Source organism: Chenopodium quinoa, unplaced genomic scaffold (genome assembly GCF_001683475.1).
Source record: "Chenopodium quinoa cultivar QQ74 unplaced genomic scaffold, ASM168347v1, whole genome shotgun sequence".
Taxonomy (NCBI): Eukaryota; Viridiplantae; Streptophyta; class Magnoliopsida; order Caryophyllales; family Amaranthaceae; genus Chenopodium; species Chenopodium quinoa.
In genome coordinates, this window is record NW_018745666.1 from 213972 (window position 1) to 235899 (window position 21928).

Consider the following 21928-nt stretch of genomic DNA (forward strand, 5'->3'; position numbering starts at 1 on the left):
AGTCTAGAAGCCCGTTCGGCCCTAGGTTTACCTTAAACCTAGAGAGTTGCACGCTTCCCAAGGCTATAAATACTCGATTAATCCTCATTAATCGGGGGACCGAATAATTGACAGAACACACTAATAACCGGCTGATCTCGCTAGCAAAGCAGATTACCTACATTAAATACTCTCACCTAGAGAGACCTTATTACTTTAATTTCTGTATTAATTACTCCTTAATCAGGTACTAACTTGACCGTTGGAGGCGGAGCTCTCAGGAGTCTCCGTTATTTTGCAGGTACAGGCGTCCGGTTCCAGTCTCGGAATTGTAACTCTCCCGCAGGACATCAGAAAACCCCGAAACAATTGTTATATCAGACGATTGATCGTACTCAAATCAAATTAAAATTCTAAGTTATTGACTATAATTATGTTTATGTGTTAACTGTATGTCAAGACGTTAGATAAATCCGATTACTAATTTATTATACTTTATTTAAAGCTTCCGGGTACTCTTGCCATCTTGGCACTAGCTTAAAATTATAAGTAGTCATCAACTCATCATTTTAATAGCTAAGGTTTTATTTGGTTGAACGATTTAATTTCTTTTGTCTGAAGTTATATTACTCTGTATTATAAAGTAAGAAAACATTACACTAGTGACTATCTTATACATACAAAACATATTATTATATGAATGCATGTGTCAAAAAATATAATTTATGTAGCAAAACTTATTAAATTTAAACTTATATTAATTTCTTTTGTCTAGAATTAGTCAATATATGAAAACAAATGAGCAAATTTCTCAGTTAAAGGTTACCTCAATATCCCATATTGTGAAAGATTGTCACTAAATCTCACACTAAATTTACTACACTTGAATGAAATACGTAGAAAGTAAATTAAATTTATGAAGGTAAGGTGAAAAGATGGATGTTGCCGTTTTTTGGTAGCTTGTACAAGCAGTGAGGTGCGCTGTAACAGCCTTTACATTGGGTTATAGTCAAAGAAAGAGAACCACAGCTTTTAATTTTCTCCCCACAGTACAAGTCACTTTCATAAAATTCATGTTTCTATTTTTATTTTATTTTTAAAAAAATTAATAACACATAATTGATCTACTAATTGAACAAATCGATGTGAATTTTTATGTTATTAGATTTCTCAATGTATATTTTTTAAACTAAAGATTGTCTTTTTTTTTTTTTTTTTTTTTTTTTTTTTTTTTTTTTACTGTAAATAATTTTCAATGGTCTAAGAAATTGGATGTATTTATGGCTAAAGATTGCATTAGGGTTTATATGATTCATGCAATTAGTGAATGACAAAAGCGTTTAATAGAATGAGGTATTCGTAATAGTTTTTTTTTTTTTTTTTTTGACAAAAAGGTACTCATAATAGTTATTTATTCCTTAGGCGTATCCAATTTTGCCTTCTATTTGATCAAATTCTCATGATATTTAGTCATTTGAATTTCAATTAGTTAACTCGGTTTTACTACAATAAGTTGACTTAGGGTTTTATTAGTATAATCACACACTTACATACTACCTTATTGTACAACAATGCTAGATACATTGACAACCATTTGTGGTTAAATTACAAATACCTCTATTGATCTATACTTTTTTTTTTTACTAGACTACAAAATTATACTCCCTTCATAATATTACGTATAATTTTATTTATATGTTAACTTTTGCACAATTTACATAGTTTTATCTTTACTTGATCGAATTTTCCAGTGGATACTTGTGAGTGTATAAAAATTAAATTAAGGTTAATATGTACTACGAAATATTAAATTTTTTGAGTTTTAATTTCTTAAAGTATATTTCCAAAATTTAAATTTATTAATAATGTTAACTTATACCAGGATACAGTAATATTAAGAAAATTAGAAACCATATTATTGTTTCGAAACTAATAATGCTAAGCAAGTTGATCATAATTTAATATTTATAATAATTGATCTAACAATCGAACTAAACCGACATTTATTTATTGTGAATTTTAATTGGGTCTTTATTGTTACTTTTAATTTCCTAACAGAAAAAAAAGGGTAAAAAAGATCACTAGAAAGTGATGGAAACAACTGGATATTGAGGAGAATGGGGGACATTAACATCTTTGAAATAGAGACTAGACCATGCCAAATCTAATTATTATGGAAATTTTTTAGACACTTTTGGTTGGTCGGTTGCTTTGGTAGGTTGATTAGAAGACCGCCCTAAATACCTTTTCAAAATTATACTTGTACATTATTTTTTGGTGTATGTAGGTTGAACATTATTTATCATCACATACTAGCCATCTATTGTGCTGCCTTCGCTCAGCTCGTTCGTAGAATTTTTGACACTTAAAAATCGTTAAAAGATCAATTCAGTCAAAAGATTAATTAAATTGATAGTTAAAACTCATTTTTAGGAATATTTAAGTGAAAAAACATTAACTATAGATTCTTACAGTAAATTGTTCCATTATACACATCTTATATATGGACCGATGTGAAATTGAATTGATATATTATACTTCCTCCGTTTTCTTTTACTTGCAACACACCTTTTAGGCACGCAGTTTTAGGAGATGATTAGTGAGGATAAACGAGCGATTTTATCAATATAATTTTTACACGAAGATTAAAATAGGGTTAAGTATCATTTGTAAAAATTATAATGAATAATTTATCCGTTTACATTACATAAACCCGACCTCAAAACACGTGCCACAAGGCTGTGTTGCAAGTAAAAAGAAACGAAGGAAGTACAAAAGATGTATTAATTAAGAAGATTATATTATGTGCATGCACCCCAAAAATAGTTGTAAAAGGAATTAAACAATTAGGTAAAACGATAAATTGGTATTTTACTTGTTATTGAGGCACATAACATACAAGTTGACATCATTAAACATTAACATAAGTAATCTTGAATGGAACGCCATTCATATTTAACAGTGAAAGTACCTTCAACTTGTCGCAACATGCATCATATATTCATGTACTGAGCAACGTTTTGATTTATTTAATTTATTAGGGTTTCACTTGGAGATGGAGCCACCTACTTTTTATTGGTACGTACTCTATCATTTTTGGACCCACGCAACGCACACATATTACCAATTTTGAGTCGTCGTATTTAATTATATGGCTATATTATTGATCTCCATCTTCTAACATTGAATTGAGTTATGCAAGCTAAGAGGTCTTTTACATACAATAGCTTGACTGTGCATGGAGACATACAACTAACCTCATTCTTCGAGTCGATTTATCATGGTCAAGTTCATTCCTTCGTTTATTTTTAGAAGCAACGTATATAATTACCCTAAATTTTTATGTTTAAATAAATTATGATCGAATATGCATAGTCGGATCGACATGATATGACATTGTTGACATGTTAAACCAGCTTGACACTATAATAATTCAGATCATGAAGACCACCATTATGCTCATATATAACTAATGTTGTTTTAATTTCATTATGAATGCATGCATAATGTTTCTTCAATTTACCTTCCCTTCACAAATTTTATTTTAGTAGTGTTTGTTTCTTTAATTTATCTTCACATGTTTTATGAACAAAATTTGTCACATGCAAAATGTAGAACATTTTCATTGATTGACATTATATGCATATGGGATATGGCTATTTAAAAAAGAAAAACACACACACACAAAGTTTGATAACAAATCTACAAAGTACAATTGAAGTTAAGTGATCCGATCCTCTTACATGATTGGATTTTGTAGCACACCAATTTGCCCAAATTTACAAACTAAAGTGACCTAATGGGATTAAGTATATTCTTATGTACTCTCAAAGATCCATACAACATAATATGTACAACTCTAACACGCATTTTCATCGGGCCAAAGTCACAATATTGTAATCCTAACATAAAACAAAACCATTTCAAAGGAATCAGTAGTACCACCTTACATATTTACCCCGATATAATTACGGAGTAATATACAATGTACTAATTATCATTGATGCATGAATAAATTATGATGATGGGTTGGGGGGTATATAGATTAGTAACACTTGACAGATTGCAAATCAGATAGTATAAGCAGAATACAGACGACGATCAATACAATTGTGTGTTGTATATAAATGGGGCCCAATTTATATATATGGGTCAATAATAATAATAATAATAATATCAGAGCAGCAGCAAAAGAGAAACTCCAGCTCATTCAAATGCTTTTATTTTATTTTATTTTTTTTATTTTTTTGAGCTCGTGAACTTTTATTAAAAATAAAAAATAAATAAAAAATCCAGCTGTAATAAGGTCATACCCCAATTTATGCAACTAAACGTATTTTTCACCTTCTATTTTACACACTTTGGTTGTCAGTAGTTATTTCATAGGATCATGGTGATCTTCTAGACAATTTTTTTGGACGGTTTGGCTATTTTCTTCAAGTGACTAGTTTTAATTTGGAGCGCTTTCCCTAAACAAGGTTAGGAATTCGCGTAATTCCCTAAATGCAGCCACTCTTTTATATATTCCCACTTTACCGTCCACGTCACCGGTTCAGTTGGAATTTTTTTTGACCAGTTTTTTTACAAAACCGCTACTTCAAGTAGCGATGTATTGAAGAAAACCGCTACTTGAAGTAGCGGTATACTCAATAAAAACCGCTACTTCAAGTGGCGGTTTATTAAGTGAAAACAATTCACAACAAAAACCGCTACTTGAAGTAGCGGTTTTGTTTTTAGAAACCGCTACTTGAAGTAGCGGTTTTCCCTGGACCGGAAAAAAAAAAACCCGGTTTTTTTTACCCAATGCTTACGTGGACGGTAGATTGGGAAAATGTAAAGAAGTGGCTGTAATTTGGGAATTGAGGTTTTTCTTGACATTATTTTGGGAAAGAGCTCTTTAATTTGTCCACCTTTTTTACAGATTGAAAAATATGTTCTTTGTTTTTCACATTTGTATGATATGTAGCCGACATCAATTAGTACATTACTCTGTATCAATTACTTCGTATATGAATGACGTATTATACGGGGATTATAGATTATAATGTTTGATTATGTATGTACGTACATATGGCCTGATATGATCGAGTTTGGATATTTAGTACATAATGTTTTGTAGCGTAATACAGAATGAAATTAGCATGCATGTGTGGTTATAGAATAATTTAAGTAGAAGAAAAAAAAATACTCCGTATATTGTTGTTTAAGGTTGTGCAATATTAGAATAAAGTTATTTTACGTGATGACTGTGTTGTAAAAAAAATGAATTGATGAGACCAAAACATTGCATGCATGCATGGATTGATGGTGCAGCTTATTAGAGTTACAAGCTTGTCTTGGACATGTTAAGCTAATTTATTCCTAGGTTGATGCTACTTAATGGAATTGTGGTGTACTGTTCTTTAATTAATTCATTTAATTCATGAAAAATGTCATTCAATCTAGCTACTTCAATAAGCTAATCGACATCTTCTACACGTCTAAATTAAACTTTATTTGTATTATAAAAAAAAAAAAGTTTTGTTTGAAAAAGCAATTGTATATATATATCTTACGTATAGTAACGAAAGATAAAATTATCTATCCACTCACTACAAGTCTTTATACATTGAGTAAAATGTTGAGTATTAAAACTCTTTAAGGAATGAAAGGGAAGAAAATACTAGCTCTGTATTGACAAGGGATGATATACTATGTATTACAAAAATAACTAATTCCTCTCATTTTTTTAATATTTGTAACACTTTCTTAAAAAAGAAAAATCACAATATTTACAGAATTACAGCACACTGTAATTGGAAAGTTATTTTAAGGAAAAGTTGTACTCTACCACTTCGTATGATTTCTCTTATTTAAAGTACATGACTATTAATAGCCGTTTAAAAAAGAAATACAGTATATACCTCTGTATAAATAAATGAATGCAAGGAGGGGTCATAAACCGTATTTTTTTTTTTTTTGAATAGTCATAAACCGTATTATTATAACGTTATTGCATGCTACTCCTACTACGGAGAGTGTGGACCGTCATAGATTCGGAAGTTACCTAGTCACATTGTCTAAAAATAAAAAATAAATGGAAATCTAGTAAATTGAAAGCAAGAACCATATTCTTTTTTCAATGGGGACCAATCCAAACACTACCTTATACGATTTTCCGCATGCCATAATTTTGAGGGTACTACACTACTTGACTACTACCACCCCACCTTTTTCTTGGTTATACTTGCTTCATCACGTGCTTTTTTCTCTACCTCTCTTTCTTCTATATTGGGCTGGGCCACTACACCCCTTTTATCATGACCCCGTGAACCCCGTTTTTTAACCGTTATACACACTCGATGACCCGGGTGCATAACATAAACTTCTTCCGTCCTCTTATGATTGAAACATAGTTCGTTCTTTTTGATAGGTTGATAATTAGTAGCAAAACTAGCGATATTACTTTAATTTATTTATCTAATGATAACCTCAAATTCCCTGAGTCTCTCACATTTAGTTAAAGTCAAGTATTCACTACAATGCATTTAGAATAGAATGAAGGATGTATGTTGATCTATTCTATATTTACCAATTCGTTCGACTCTCAAAGATAACACCACATTAACAATCTCTAATTGCTCCCCGAGCCTTCGATACGATGTTGGCTCCAAAGCCTTCCAACTAGCTAGTAAGGGCCTGTTCTGATTGACTGAATTGAATATTTTATGAGAGAAGAAAATTAAGAACTGAACTTAACCGAAAATAATCTGAAGAGAACATGCCCTAGTGAATAAAGTGTTGCATATAAAAGACGTAAATTTAAGGCATATAATAATTAATCAAACTTTATACTTGAAAATAATACAAGTTTCTAGTATCAACTATTTAGTATTTACTAATATTATACTTTATCCATTCTTGTAAATTACGATGTGTATATTTTTAAAAATTGCATTTTTACAAAGTCGCCTAATTTCTCTCTACTCCCTCCGTGTTTTTTTAAGTGATACATTTTCCATTTCTGGCCGTGTTTTTTTAAGTGATACATTTCCTTTTTTGGCAAAACAATACATTAAAATATTATATCTATCTCATCTCATGGTCCCCACCCAAACCCACTACTACTATTTTATTATATCTTTCATCGCACATTCATTACTTTTCAATAAACTATTAACCCCACTATTTTTTTTTAACAATTCTTTAATACTCCACTACCCCACTTACTTCTTATTTTATTTAAGTCAATTAAATTGCCTAAAACTATGTGTCGGTCAATATGTATCACTTAAAAAAATACGGAGGGAGTATATCTAATCTCAACATACATATTACATTCATTAAGCCATTAGGAAAAATGTTTATTGGGCATGGACTTGGTCATCACAATTGAGGTTAAGCCCAAATCATGAAGCCCAATAAAAAAGACCAAATAAAAAATGATCCCAAACGATGACACGTATACAAACTCAAAACCACCAAATTCACAAACCGCCACGTCATCAACCACGATAAACTAAGATAACCGAAGCAACTACTCCTCTCAGTTCATCATCTTCCATTTTTCATTTCAGGGAGGAGAGAGAAAATATGGCGGGAGGTTCGATGCTCCTACACTTCAAAAGCTCGGCGGCGCCATTAATGGCGGTTTTTGCGAGCTCAGTTAAGGAGAGAGAAATTTCCAAGCCGAAGATTGATATCGCAGTTTCCAGCGATAAAATTCGGAATTCTAGGGTTTTGGTTTTGGGCGGTACCGGAAGAGTTGGTGGTTCTACTGCCGTCGCTCTTTCGAAGCTTTCTCCTGAACTTCGTATTGTTGTCGGCGGTCGAAATCGGTAAAATTTCTCCAGATTTCTAGGGTTTGTGAATTGTGATAGATTTTTTTATTTTTTATTTAATTGTTTGATTTGGTTATGAAGGGAGAAAGGAGCAGCAATGGTGAAAAACCTTGGAGAGAAATCTGAGTTTTTTGAGGTTGATATAGGTAATGTGGACAAATTGGACGCTGCTTTACAAGGTATTATTTCTATATTTTCTGGAATTTGAACTAAATGTGGTGGAAGAAATGGAGTTGCTAGATTATTGAATTTTAAATTTTAAATTTTAAAATTTTCAATTTTAATTAGTACAATTGCAGTTTGAAATTAGCCAATTAATTCAGTTTACTTTAGTAAATTGCCGCATGTAACCGTAAATGCTGCAAAGTTGAAGTATTTGATTACTGATCATTTCTGCAGCTAATCCAATTTTCAAGGCCAATGGCGATTTGGCCTCTAATAATTTATATCTTTGATTTGATATCTACACACCGTTTGTTTAGTGGTAGTAAATGGTGGCGATGAGAATGAATTTGTACATGAAAGAAATCAAGGTCCATTCCCGTGGCAATGATTGTTCATGCTAAATTATTCTTTCACAAATCTCCATTGCCATTCAAATTATTTGGGGTGGTATTGGGAAGTAATGGAAATTTATGAAGAAAAACACAAATTTGGGATGAGATTGCATTGCTATGGACATTAGAATGTTGTTTGCTTGTTAATGTACACGTGAATTCATTCCCATTACCGCTATTTATAACCAGCTACCAACTACCTAACAAGTTGTTTAGGGGATCATGTTTTTTATAATCATGTTGTATTGTTGTGTGCGTCTATGTGTAGTATGTAGTTACGTACTGATATTATTTTATAATATATTTTAGTTTGGTCGACTATTAATACGTAGTGCATTATATATGTTATGAACATTTGCTGCTTTCTTTTCAGATGTAGATCTTGTAGTTCACACCGCAGGGCCTTTCCAGCAGACAGTAAAATGTCCTGTACTTGAAGCTGCTATTCGTACCAAGGTGAGATGAGGTAATTATCTAAGCTTTTTTTTAGATGGTTATGTTACGGATTATTGCTTGTTTTTATTCTCATTGTGTTTAAGAGTCAAAACTAGTTTGGCTTTTCGTAGTTTTTTTTTTTGTTTTCTTGACACATACTTACGCAATCTTCTTTCAGACAGCATATGTTGACGTTTGTGATGATACGAGTTATGCATTTCGTGCCAAATCATTTTGCAAAGATGCAATTGCTGCTAATATTCCAGCTATCACAACTGCCGGGATTTACCCTGGAGTGAGCAATGGTTCTTATATTTGAACATTTTTACTATTCATTTTTCTCCCTATCCATCCATATTCTTAACATTGCATGAAATTATTCACGGCATTTTAGAGTCTAATTTACCTTGTGTTACGGGGGATTTTCGTTACACATGATTAACTAAATCTTACGAGCTTAAGTGTTGCCAATGAGTATTCTTTCTACTGTTTATTTATTGTTTGGTTGACTCCTAAGTCCTAACTCATTATTTTCCTATATCACTGGAATTATGATGACAGTGATGGCTGCAGAACTTGTTCGTGCAGCAAAAGATGAAGGCAAGGGTGAACCTGAAAGGCTAAGGTGATCATTTCTGTTCTTGAGGTTTTGATATCGTGTTTTGTGATCAACCTTAAATACATTTGATATAAAGGTTCATGTAACTCTTGTCATATCTCTGGCATGGAATGTGTTCCATACTCTTTTTGCTTGATTATGTTAGTTTGCATGCCTTTATGCAAGACTTCTAATGTGAGTTCACTGGGTCTTTTTTGTTTCATGTTACCTTCAGATTCTCTTACTATACAGCGGGTACTGGAGGTGCTGGTCCAACAATATTGTCTACAAGCTTTTTACTATTAGGAGAAGAGGTTGTTGCCTACAACAAAGGTTTTCTTTCTTCCATTTTGTTACGTTATGTTGTTATACGTGTTCACTAGCAATCTTTTCATCTCATGATGTCTTGTTGGGAATACAGGTGAAAAGGTCAAACTAAAGCCTTATAGTGGGATGCTAAATGTTGATTTTGGAAGAGGGGTCAATAAGAAGGATGTATTTTTGCTGTAAGTTACTAATGTGAAATTTTTTTGTTTGACTAAGGCTTAGTTGTTGCTAGATCACTTCATTGATTATTGTGAATTTCATTCAACTGTTTTTGCCTTTTTGGCTACCTGGATATGAGATGTGTGCTGGGTTGTTTTGAACATTTGATCTCTGTGTTTGGCAATAAAAATATTTACATTTTCTAAATATCTATTGGCCTGGAAATGTTATAGCCCCTTCAAATGATCTGTCTCCAGGTCCAAAACTTAGTAGATGCAAGGTCATACAGCTACGGTTCTTGAGTGTATTTAATTGTGCTTCCTTATTAATTATCTGAATTGAACTCCGTGATTACCCTCATGAGTGCAATACACCGATTTGCATCCAGGTGCTGGCTTAGGGGTGAATCCTCTTCTCCTTTTTTGTGACTAAAACATCTATTTGAACCATGGAAAGGCTGTATCAAACTTTTGCTTGCTTTGTGCAGCCATTAATGATCCTAGTGTATAACTGGAGAATGTCCCTCAAATTTATAAGAAATAGTATATTTTCTCCAGGAATCTGCCAGAAGTAAGAAGTACTCATGAAGTTCTGGGAGTACCAACTGTCAGTGCTAGATTCGGAACTGCACCCTTCTTTTGGAACTGGGGAATGGCCATAATGACAAATCTTTTACCACCGGTATAATTTATTCTCTTCTGTTATTTTGCTAGTTTTGGCTGCTGTAGACAATGGCTCTATTGTTGGGCTAGTGGACAAACTATAAATTGCCTTACATAGAGATACCCATAGAAACTGACGTTATTTGCCAGAAAATTCAGTAGAAAGCATAAAGGGTTCATTGCTAGATGGATATTTTGATTTGATTTTATTTTATTTTATTTTTTGGGTATATATTATGAAGGCCATTGATAATCTTTTACAAGTCACACTGAACACTCAGCATGTTGGTATTGACCATTAAAAGGAATTAAAAAAAAAAAAACCTGTGCATGTAGGTTGCTGCAGTTGGTTAACCAGACACCATATTATACAACCATGAGCTCATGTGACTGGATTATGCAGGAATTTCTAAGGGACAGAACAAAGGTTCAACAGTTGGTTGAGTTGTTTGACCCTGTAGTTCGTGCAGTTGATGGTATTGCAGGGGAGCGTGTGTCAATGAGGGTAAGGTGCTGTAAACTGATTAGTGTTATACAAATTATTCCTAGTATCACTTCTAAAATTCTAAGTTCTAACGAGTCTCCCAGAGTAAGATAGTACAACTAAAGCAGTGCTTTGCTTAATTTGTTACAATCCCCTTGTAATTGTGGTCATCTATACTGCTTTCCCCCAGGTTAGGTAAGTGGCTATTTACGATTTTATATCTATTTGACAGGTTGATTTGGATTGTTCAAATGGGCGCAGTACAATTGGTGTATTCACTCATAAGAGCTTGTCAGTGTAAGTATCAGGTTTATAGTTTTAGCCCAGCTGTTACTCCTTACTCCGTATAAAATTGACATGCTGGTTGTGTGTTTATTGCTTGGGTTGAGCTTGCTGCACTTTATGAAATTTTAAAAGACATCACATTCCCAGAAGCAGCATTGCTTGAATCTTTTGGAATTTAAAAACAGACTTTTCAGAATATTTAATGGGACTTTTGCAGTGTCTATCTCTGGTATAATGCTTTCTAATAAAGGTGTAGGATACTTTGACATGCGTAAATATGCTGTTAAAGAAAATAGAACTATATACTAGGAGTGGAAATATATTCTGAGACTGCAATCTGTGTAAGAAGGCAGGACCCTACTTTTAGTATGATGGTCTAGTATTGATGTAATATTACCTGGTGATGAATTTAGTTGAGGACTTTTTCTGTGTCTCTACCAGGAATCTTCTAGCTATCATCTTTTGCTGTTGTTTTGGGATCCTTTTCACCTAATTCTTGCAATATTGTATAGCTGGCTTAAGAGTGCAAATGTTAAGAATATTTAAGGCACTTTTCCTAAAAAAAGTCCGCTTCACCATTAGTGTATTACTTGTTCACAGATCGGTTGGAGTATCTACTGCTGCATTTGTCCTTGCAGTCTTAGAGGGTAGTACGCAGCCTGGGGTATGGTTTCCGGAAGAGGTACATACTTTAAGATCCTCTATTGTCAAATACCTGAGAACTTCAATCGTACACTTTCATGACCTGGCCCCCATCCCCTCCCCCAAATTATTCCTGTTAACTTGATGTTGTTGAACAAAAGTGTGTTTATTTTTAAATATAGCCTGAAGGAATTGCAGTAGAGGCCAGGAATGTTTTATTGGAGCGTGCAGCCCAAGGAACGATCAACTTTGTGATGAACAAGTACATTTTTTTTTTATTTTATTTTTTTATTTTTCATTATTAAAAGACTAATCTAATTGTTCTGTTTTTGTTCTTGATCTTCGGCGTATTCATGGTCTTCATTTTGTGTTAACAGGCCTCCTTGGATGGTGGAGACAAACCCAAAAGAGCTTGGCTTAGGCATATATGTCTGAGATATGCTGCACTGAATTTGAGTGACAGGTTTCAGCTGATAGTTCTATACCACCATACAACAATGAAGTGACAGTTCTAACTTTGCTGTTTCTGTGTACGAGGTCGATGACAAAGCTTAGCAAACAACAGTTTGAATCATGATCCATGAGTTACCTTCAAATGTCTGCAAGATGGACATTCAAGCATCTATAATCTGATGCTTAATCAACTCAGCAAATGAATGGTAACGAAAGATGGTGCCTCTACTATACCATCTTACATCAACTTCCGTCTTATGGTTTGGAGAAAGTCTGGAGAAATATGTAAATGATTCAGGTGACAATATATAGTTTTGAAATTGGATTTGTAAATGATTGCTTAGAAGACCTGTCAAGGAATGATCTCAACTTAAATAAACCATGTTTATGAGATGTGGAGTTACTTTTACAGCTTTACCATTTGTAATCCATAAAATCATACCAAGTATATAGTACGAGTATACTTTCTTATGTTTATCTAAGACAACACTTTACCCTTGAAATTAAAAATTTCTTTTTTTTTTTTGACAATATTTCTTTGTCAAAGTGAAATTTCCCGTCTCCAAAAAAAAAAAAAAAAAAAAAAAAAAAAATAATTATATTTCATTTTATGTATTTTTAAATATTCGTAGTAACTTTTCGTATACACTACTGCTTCTCTCTTAATAAAAACGTGCCTAAAAGAAAGACTAGATATTTTTGATTGTCTGAAGCCTAGCATGATTTCAAATAGTTTCTAATGCCACCACAAGCACATGCCTACATTCAGTCGTTCATTATCATTCATGAAGTGCCTGTTGTCATAAATTATCAAACCTATTATTCCCGTATACTAAAGAACCATCAATCCCACCTAATCTTGAATGATTTTAAATGTGGTTTGCACTAGTATAATGAAGATGAACCTTAATAAAATTTCCCCATCTATTTTTATTAATATGAGAAAATACAAGTTTATCTTCATCAATAAACAATTAAACATTTACGGAGTATTTATTTAGTGACATTTCTCGCAAATGAAGATTACAGTGCATGGACCAATTCAACACAATAAAATTTGGTACGGGTTGAGCTTGAGCCATAAGATCCAACGTACAATTTTGGAAAGTTTAAATTATTGATGGATTAGGTATCTCCATCACATCTCACACATGCATCCAAATCATCCAATTACGTTAACTTTGCCCAGATGATTGGAACCCAATATTTAAACAAGTGTATTGTGTATACATTGACTACATAATACATGGTCTATTATTTTCTCATATTTGAGAGGAGAGAAAAATTATGGCGGGTTATTCTTTACTCCTTAACTTGAAAACCGCAATGCCACCGTTGACTGCGGTTGCGAGCTCGGTTAAGGATAGAGAATGTACTGCTGGTAGTTATAAGGTTTCGAATCCTAGGGTGTTGTTTTTGGGTGGTACTGATAGTGTTGGCGGTTCTACCGCCCTTGCTCTTTCTAAGCTTTCTCCTCAACTTCGTATTGTTGTTGGTGGTCAAAATCGGTATTTGTCTTTCTTTATTTGTTCGTTTTTGTGTTTCCACGTACTCCCTTTGTCTCAAAATAAATGAATTTATATTTTTGACATATATATACTCAATTACTCATCAATAAATTAAATAAGTTTACTAATATTTCTAAATATCTCTAAATGTAAATTTTATGAAAAATGACACGTTGAAAATATATATTTAAGATAGATTTTTACATCATATATTAAATTAGAAAAAATTAAGTTAAGGGGAGGTATGAAAAAAGTGCAAAAAGTCAAGTGATGCATCTGTTTTCGAATCGAGGAAGTAAGTTGCTAACATTCATGGATTATTTTTAAATGTTTGGTTTGATTATATTAGGAAATTTTTGAAAATAACACCTCATTTTTTCAAAAAAATGGACTATAACACCACCTTTTTTCGTTTTTTTATTATAACACCATCTAATAAAATTAAATTAAGAAATCACCACCAGAAAACGGATGCTGTGACGGAAATTGTGTGTGGGTCCCACAGGTTAGCTTACCCTCCAAATTTTTGAGTTCTTGAATTCGATTTTCTCTCTCCCTGTTTCATTACTCACTCTCCCTCATTCATTACTCAACTATTCCCTCATTAATTTCTCAGTGATAAAGATTCAACCACCAAAATTGCGAATCAGAATCAAACCCTAGGATAATTTGTGTAGTTGGGAGAGTGAATTGCAAGGAGAGGTGTCAGTGTTTGAGCGAAACAACTCAGCCATATTCGTCAGCCATTTTCGACCTACATAAAGCTTGTACTTTTCTGGGTTTCTAACAGCGACAGGAAGAAGAATCTGAAAGAGGTACCACATGAAACTTGTATTTTACTTTGAATTTACTTTTGGTGTCAATTTTGCAATATTGATGTTCAGATTAGGGCTAATTTGGGGAAAAATATCGCTGACTATAAAATAGTCAAACTTTTGTTTGAATTACTCTGAATTATGGGTAATTAGGGTTTAATTGGGTAATTTTGTTTATGTAGTGCTTCATTGAACTTAATTGTGTGATTTTTGTGTAATTGGAATCATTAGTTTGTTGCAAAGTTATCTGTACTTTACTTTAATTGAAAATTGATGTAAATCTGAATTGTTAATTATGTTGGAATTAGTGCTTGCTTTGTGGTTGTGCAACTGGGATATAATATGTTAACTTATGTTCCTTTTTGGTAGTTGTGTTGACTGTTTTTGCATTTCTTTATTGTCTAGATAATGACCACAACAGATGGTATGGTTGATATTGTTTTTAGAGTGGGGGGTGCTTTTGTTCCCAAGAGAGTGCACAAAAAAAAGAGTTTAATTGTCTACTGTGGTGGGTTATGTTATTGGAGGAGGGGTGTGAAAGTTAATAAGCTTGATGTGCCTTACATTAGGGAAGCTGCAATTCATGGTTTTGTCAACTTTAGTGTCAATGTGGCTACTCTTTACAGCTGTTGGTATAGGGAAAAAGGAAAAACCTTCAATACTGGGAAAAGGGAAATAGTCAATGAAGATGAAATTAGGGGACTTTTACAAACAGTTAATGGGCAAGGGTATGTTGAAGTGTTTGTGTCTTCAGATGATGAATCAGTGAGGCCCAATATTGTTGAGGCCCAACACACTCCAAAGAAGGCTGTAGTACCAAAGGGGAAGAGTGCATGTAAGAGTTTGCAGCTTAGGAGAAGCCCTAGATTACATAAGACTGATGTACATGAAAGTCAAAGGGAACAGAGCTCACCCAAACCTAGATCTATATTGCCTCCCACAAAGAACAAGGGAAAAGGGAAAGTAGATACTTGCAAAGGGCTGTCTGGAGCTTCTGGTAGTGGGAAGGATAAGGATAAGGGGAAAGGGAAGCTAGTTGGGAAAGAATTGTTGTTTGAGAGTGATAGTGATGATGACAGATCTGGGAGTGAGGAGTTTTAAAGTGATGATTGTAGTGATGTTGACATAAATTGGGAACCAACTGAAGAGGAGTATGATGATGGTGATAAGCAGTGGTTTATACAAGATGCAGGGGTGATTCTTGAGGAGGTTGACAAGAAACTAAGAAAGGGTTTACAGAAAGAAGGTGGGGGCCTTAGTGAGAACTTGGATGTTGCTGAGGTTCAGATTGAAGTAGAAGATGAAGGAGATTCTGATGAGTTAAGAAGTTTAGGTGGTTCATCTGATGAAGAGGACCATAGTCCTGTATTTAATGATAAGGTTGACTTCACCAAGGCTGTAAAACTGGTTTCAAACTTGAAGTTCAAGGATGCTACTGTGTTGAGGAAAGATTTAAGATTGCATGCCATTGAAAACAGGTATGAATTCTACTTCTTACATAATGACAGCACTAGGATCACTATTCAATGTAGGAATAGATGTGGCTGTCAGTTTAGTGCAAAGACAAGTAGGATGCCCCTTTGTACATGTATAGGTGTAGTTAGGTGCAATACTGGTTATCCTTGTGTTCATGCTTATGCATGTGTGATGGACCAGAGATCTGATATTGAGCAGTTTGTGCACCCATACTACAACATAAACACCTACAGGAAGGCTTATGAACCCCCTATTCAGCCAATGCCAGGTCCTAAGCATTGGGACAGGGTGAATGTCAGAGGACCACTTCCATACAACCAGGAAGACCTAAACTGAAAAAAAGGAAGTTGGAGCAGGATGAAGGATCATCAAAAGGGGCCCAGCAACAGAAGCCCAAGCATAGGAAGAACCAATGCACTGAATGTGGTGGGTTTAGGCATTATGCAAAGACTTGCAAAGCTGAAGCTGTTCCCGAGCCATCTGAACAAAAAGCAGAAGCAGCAGGCAGGCCTCCCTTAAACTCACCTTGGGTAGTGGATCAAAGGAAGAAGAAGGAGGAAAGAGCTGCAAGGAAGGTAATACATTTTAGCTAGCACATGTTGTCTAATTTATGTTTATGTGCACATGTCTGTTCGCCAGTTATGACCTCTTTTTTTTAAAAAAAAACCTATGACAGAATGCCATTGGAGCTGTGCCAAACAACATTGGCAACAGGACATTTCCACAAGAGAGGCCTGGATGGGAACCTTGGAGAAAAAGGAAGGCTCCAGTATCACAACAACAATCCCAGGATGCAGCCCAAACAAGGCCTTCTTCTAGTCAGCCAACTGCAAGCAAAACAGCCACCACCAGCTAAGTTGGAGTACAAACCAGGAGGGGAAAGCTTCAAAATGCTAACAAGCTTAATCTTACTCAGTGATTAATATGTAATCAACTTCATTTTGTATGACTGCAGACAATAATTTAGGTGCTTTATTGTTAGTTTGTTTAAGTCAGTAGGTTGTGGTGTTAGTTTTGAACAAATAACTTGATTTAAGTCTTTTGTATGCCTCTTTTGTTGCCAAACTTTGTGCATATTCTGGCTTAATGGTCAATATAACTACTTTTGTGCAAATTGTTGCTTTGGGTGATTTATTAAAGTTGTTTATGTTATTTGAAACATTGCTCATTCATTCCAAACATACATTGCAAACACTTTACCATTCATTAAAAGCAAATGTGGATTCAACCCACTTCATTTACAATACATAACAACCAGTGCTCCCATGTCCATTGCATATTACTGAATACATTAGTAACCTACTCATACTACACCTACTTAAACATAAAAGACACTACAGCTGCAACAACAATACAAATAATACCAACAAGCCATAGTTTAAACTGTTGATCCATGCATCCCCTGCCCTCACCATCTTTGCTCATTCTCTTTCTGACAGAGTTGAGGGCCTTACATTTTAGCTTCAAATTGTCAACCTCATTGAGTAAGCACCTCATTTGGCCACTTAGATCTTCCACTTCCCTTTTGTAGTCACTAACTTCACCCTTTAACAACTTCTTATCAAGCAACAAATTGTTGATAACCTCTGTTTGCCATGTTGTCCCATTAGGTTGATCAGCCCATTCAAAGGCTTTACACCCTCTACTCTCAGTCACTGGATCATAAAACTTACAAGTTCTGAATTTTCTTCCAGGATTCTCCCTTGTCCAGCTTGTCAGCTTTGATAAGGGAACACCACTGCACATTGACACTTCTTCTCTTTCAAAGGAGATGAGCTCATGAAAGACATCACCTGCAACAAATTACCTTCCATTAAAATCCAATTGATCTGAACTAAATATGGAATTACATATAATAGGACTCAGTCCCCGAAATAAAAAAACCACCAATTTAGATATAGGACGAACCCTAACTTTAAAATTGGGATGATATGGGTCCAATTCAAAAAAGTTTAACTCCAATTATAAATCCATTGCATGCTCAATCGAGTATATCAACGATTAAATTGCAAATAGCATTTCAGATTTCCATTAATCAAAATCAAAGTTCTACTCTTATTCAAAATCGGTGTACATACCTTATTTCAGCACTCCCAGCCAAGATATCTTCAAGGAATGTTAATTCGTAGTGCTAAGATCAGTTTTGGTTAATTAATTTCTGCAATTGAAAAGATTCAAGGGTTTAATTTTTTTCCCAATTGAAAAATATGAACGTTAATGAAGAAAATCGAAGATATGTATAAAGGTTTCCAAAAAGTATCCGTTATAGTGGGCCCCATTAACAGTTTCAATAACGGAGTACTGTTTCTGGTGGTGATTTCTTAATTTAATTTAATTAGATGGTGTTATAATAAAAAAAACGAAAAAAGGTGGTGTTATAGTCCATTTTTTTGAAAAGATAAGGTGTTATTTTCAAAAATTTCCATTATATTATGAAGGGAGAAAGGAGCAGCAATGGTGAGAAATCTTGGGGTGGAGTTTGTTGAGGTTGATATAGATAATGCAGAAATATTAGAGGATGCTTTACAAGGTGATTTTTTTTAGAATTAAGAGTATATATAACAACAATTCTTAACTTTTTGATCATAGGAAAGTTGAATATAAGGTACATGACACATACTTAATTTAAAATGAACATTATTAATTTTGTTACAGTTTTTGTTTTCAGAAGTAGATCTTGTAGTTCACACTGCAGGGCCTTTCCAGCAGACAGAAAAATGCTCAGTACTCGAAGCTGCTATTCGTGCAAAGGTGAGATGAGGTCATAATCTAAGCGCGTACTTAGATGATTTTGTTGATGGATGATTGCTTGTAATGTGATTCTAATTATGTATTAATGTGCATTATTGTGTTTAAGAGTCAATAGCTAGTACTAGTTTTCGTTTTTGGGACATTTTGTGTATGTGTTTTCTTGACTCATACTTTTGTGATCTTCTTATATACAGACAGCATATATTGATGTTTGTGATGATACAAATTATGCATCTCGTGCCAAATCGTTTTGTAAAGATGCTATTGCTGCAAATGTTCCTGCTATCACAACTGCCGGGATTTGCCCTGGTGTTAGCAATGGTATTTTTTTTCTCATTGTCCTTTCCATATTTTTTGTGTTGACATGATCTGTTCATGACATTCTAGAGTCGAATTCATGCTTGGGGTATGAAAATTTTAAGCATGTGCAAGCCTAAGTGTTGCCAAAGAGTCTGCTTCCAATTATATTTTGTTTGATTGATTGACATTCCTTATTTTATTTTCGTTCCACTGGAATTATGATGACAGTGATGGCTGCAGAACTTGTTCGTGCTGCAAGAGATGAAGGCAGGGGTGAACCTGAAAAGCTTAGGTGATCATTTCTGTTCTTAAAGTTTCGTTGTTATGTTTTGTTAACCCGTGATCAACCTTCACAGTTTGTGCTGCGTAGATCTTAATTTCAAGTTTTATGCAGCTCTTTTCTTGACTTGATTAAGACGGTCTTATGTGAGTAGTTCACTGGGAATATTGCTTGTTGAATGTTATTCTCAGATTCTCTTACTACACATCCGGTACTGGAGGTGCTGGTCCAACAGTATTGTCGACAAGCTTTTTACTTCTAGGAGAAGAGGTTATTGCCTACAACAAAGGTTAACTTCTTCCATTTTGTAACCCTTTTTTGTTTTACATGGTTATAAGCATTCATCAAAGGTTTCATCCTATGAAGTCTTGTTGTAAAATCAGGTGAAAAGGTCAAACTAAAGCCTTATAGTGGGATGCTTAATGTCGATTTTGGAAAAGGAATTAATAAAAGGGATGTATATTTGCTGTAAGTTACTAATATTGAAAAGTATTATTTTCTTCTGTTTTCTGTCAAGAACAATATATTCCATTCAACTGCTATCGACCATCTTAGTATGTTCCTTTTATGTTGTTGTAAGCTATGATCCTAATGTATAGCATCTGTTACTTTTCAGTAGAAGATGTTACTTAATTTGACAAGGAATACTGATTTTTCTGCAGACATCTGCCAGAAGTAAGAAGTGCTCATGAAGTTCTGGGAATACCAACTGTCTGTGCTAGATTAGGGACTGCACCCTTCTTTTGGAACTGGGGAATGTCCGTGATGACAGATCTTCTACCACTGGTATAATTTAGATTGCTGCAGTTGGTTAACCGGGATGTCATACTTCGTGTTATACAATACATCCATGAGCTTGTGTCACTGGATTATGCAGGATTATTTAAGGGACAGAACAAAGATTGAGAAATTGGTTGAGTTGTGTAATCCTACAGTTCGCGCAGTTGATGGTATTGTGGGGGAGCATATCTCAATGAGGGTATAATCTGTTAACAGTCCCTTCATATCATTAATTAGTTGATGGTTATTTACAAATGATTTATGTCATTCTTTCTATCTGATAGGTTGATTTGGAATGTTCGAATGGGTACAGTACAGTCGGATTATTTACTCATGAGAGATTGTGTGTGTAAGTATCATATCAGGCTTATAGATAGTCTTAATACTTGTACATTTTGTGTTATAAGCTTATATAGAGTACAAATGTGAAGCTCGATCATGTTTAAGGCTGTACGTACATAATTGTTCACAGATCGGTTGGAAAATCTGTTGCTGCATTTGTCTTAGCAGTCTTAGAAGGTAATACACAACCTGGGGTGTGGTTTCCAGAAGAGGTACATGCTTTAGACTCCTTTAATGTCAGGATTCGAGGACTGACATCGTACATTTTTCATGCCTTTTTTTGTGTTTATTTATCAAATTTTCCTGTTAAACTTGCTGCTGCTAAACAAAAATGTTTGTATATAGCCTGAAGGAATTGCAGTAGAGGCAAGAAATGTTTTATTGGAGCGCGCTGCTCAAGGAACGATCAATTTTATGATGAACAAGTACAATTTTTAATGAACTGACTTTAATTTAGTTGCTTAACTTTAATTTGGTCCTTGATCTTAGGCTGATTTCATGATGTTTATTTTGCATGATTCAACAGGCCTCCTTGGATGGTGGAGAGTCAAACCCAACATAGCCTGGCCTAGGCATATACGTCTGAGGACGGTTGAATTCAACTTGACTGACTAATTTGAGCAAGCAATTAATATAAGAATAAAGTGTCACTGTCATAAATACTTTCTCCGTCTTTTTTTTTTCTAAGAAATTGAGTACGGAAAAGGTGTTTAAATGGAATGAACAACTTAGCTTAGACTTTGAACTTAAACTTTCATTACCAAATATATAAAATCATCTACTAGTAATTGATTGCTTTAGCAAATGACAATTGACAATTAATTACATTAATATTTGACAAAGCAAGTATATTATCCAAATAGAAAGAGTGTTTGGCCGCTGAAACAAGGAGAAGGCAAGTGACAAAAGGTTAAGGCTAAACTAAAGGTCATGAAGGTCAATTCACATGGGCCCATTGCATATGGCACTATATAGATGATTGACTACTACATTTGCAAATAATCCTACTAATCAATCATATTGCTCCATAAACAGCAAATTGGAGAGCCTCTCAAAAGAAGCATATTTCCTTGTTTTTCTCTTTTTTATTTTTCATTGTTTGAATATCTATCTTCAAAAAAGCTTATAATTCACAACCTCTATACATATCTTAATTGCTTTTTTTTTTGGTGCAAATATCTTAATTGCTTATAAGTATATACAAATACTTACGTTAACTAAATATTCATTGATGAGATTGTAAAATTTACATGTATTTCAATACTTCATAATTCT

General features: G+C 34.0%; 3 protein-coding genes across 3 annotated transcripts; all 3 read left to right on the plus strand.

Moving 5' to 3' along the window:
- Positions 1-7318: 7318 nt before the first annotated feature.
- LOC110717166 lies at positions 7319-12878 on the plus strand. The gene is made up of 13 exons (XM_021895806.1): positions 7319-7796; positions 7881-7978; positions 8730-8812; positions 8970-9096; positions 9353-9416; positions 9625-9722; positions 9811-9895; positions 10433-10556; positions 10941-11042; positions 11254-11318; positions 11907-11988; positions 12131-12210; positions 12326-12878. The coding sequence occupies exons 1-13, from the start codon at positions 7552-7554 to the stop codon at positions 12381-12383; spliced, it is 1311 nt and encodes a 436-aa protein (XP_021751498.1). The 5' UTR covers positions 7319-7551; the 3' UTR covers positions 12384-12878.
- Positions 12879-13686: 808 nt separating this feature from the next.
- Positions 13687-21864, plus strand: LOC110717197. The gene is made up of 13 exons (XM_021895841.1): positions 13687-13909; positions 18639-18730; positions 18869-18951; positions 19146-19272; positions 19480-19543; positions 19723-19820; positions 19915-19999; positions 20194-20317; positions 20409-20510; positions 20596-20660; positions 20784-20865; positions 20999-21078; positions 21180-21864. The coding sequence occupies exons 1-13, from the start codon at positions 13689-13691 to the stop codon at positions 21223-21225; spliced, it is 1269 nt and encodes a 422-aa protein (XP_021751533.1). The 5' UTR covers positions 13687-13688; the 3' UTR covers positions 21226-21864.
- Positions 14332-17939, plus strand: LOC110717198. Its single transcript, XM_021895843.1, has 3 exons — positions 14332-14724; positions 15130-16775; positions 16877-17939. Exon 2 carries the CDS (start codon positions 15133-15135, stop codon positions 15823-15825), a length of 693 nt encoding a protein of 230 aa, XP_021751535.1. The 5' UTR covers positions 14332-14724; positions 15130-15132; the 3' UTR covers positions 15826-16775; positions 16877-17939.
- Positions 21865-21928: the final 64 nt, after the last annotated feature.

Excerpts from the sequence above, each read along its gene's own strand:
- LOC110717166 (XM_021895806.1), top strand. The coding sequence starts at position 7,552 with ATGGCGGGAGGTTCGATGCTCCTACACTTCAAAAGCTCGGCGGCGCCA. Across the intron at positions 9,723-9,810 it reads GGTTGTTGCCTACAACAAAG|GTGAAAAGGTCAAACTAAAG; the intron begins GTTTTCTTTCTT and ends TTGGGAATACAG. Across the intron at positions 11,319-11,906 it reads ACTCATAAGAGCTTGTCAGT|ATCGGTTGGAGTATCTACTG; the intron begins GTAAGTATCAGG and ends ACTTGTTCACAG.
- LOC110717197 (XM_021895841.1), top strand. The coding sequence starts at position 13,689 with ATGGCGGGTTATTCTTTACTCCTTAACTTGAAAACCGCAATGCCACCG. Across the intron at positions 20,000-20,193 it reads AAAAGGGATGTATATTTGCT|ACATCTGCCAGAAGTAAGAA; the intron begins GTAAGTTACTAA and ends ATTTTTCTGCAG. Across the intron at positions 21,079-21,179 it reads ATCAATTTTATGATGAACAA|GCCTCCTTGGATGGTGGAGA; the intron begins GTACAATTTTTA and ends ATGATTCAACAG.
- LOC110717198 (XM_021895843.1), top strand. The coding sequence starts at position 15,133 with ATGACCACAACAGATGGTATGGTTGATATTGTTTTTAGAGTGGGGGGT.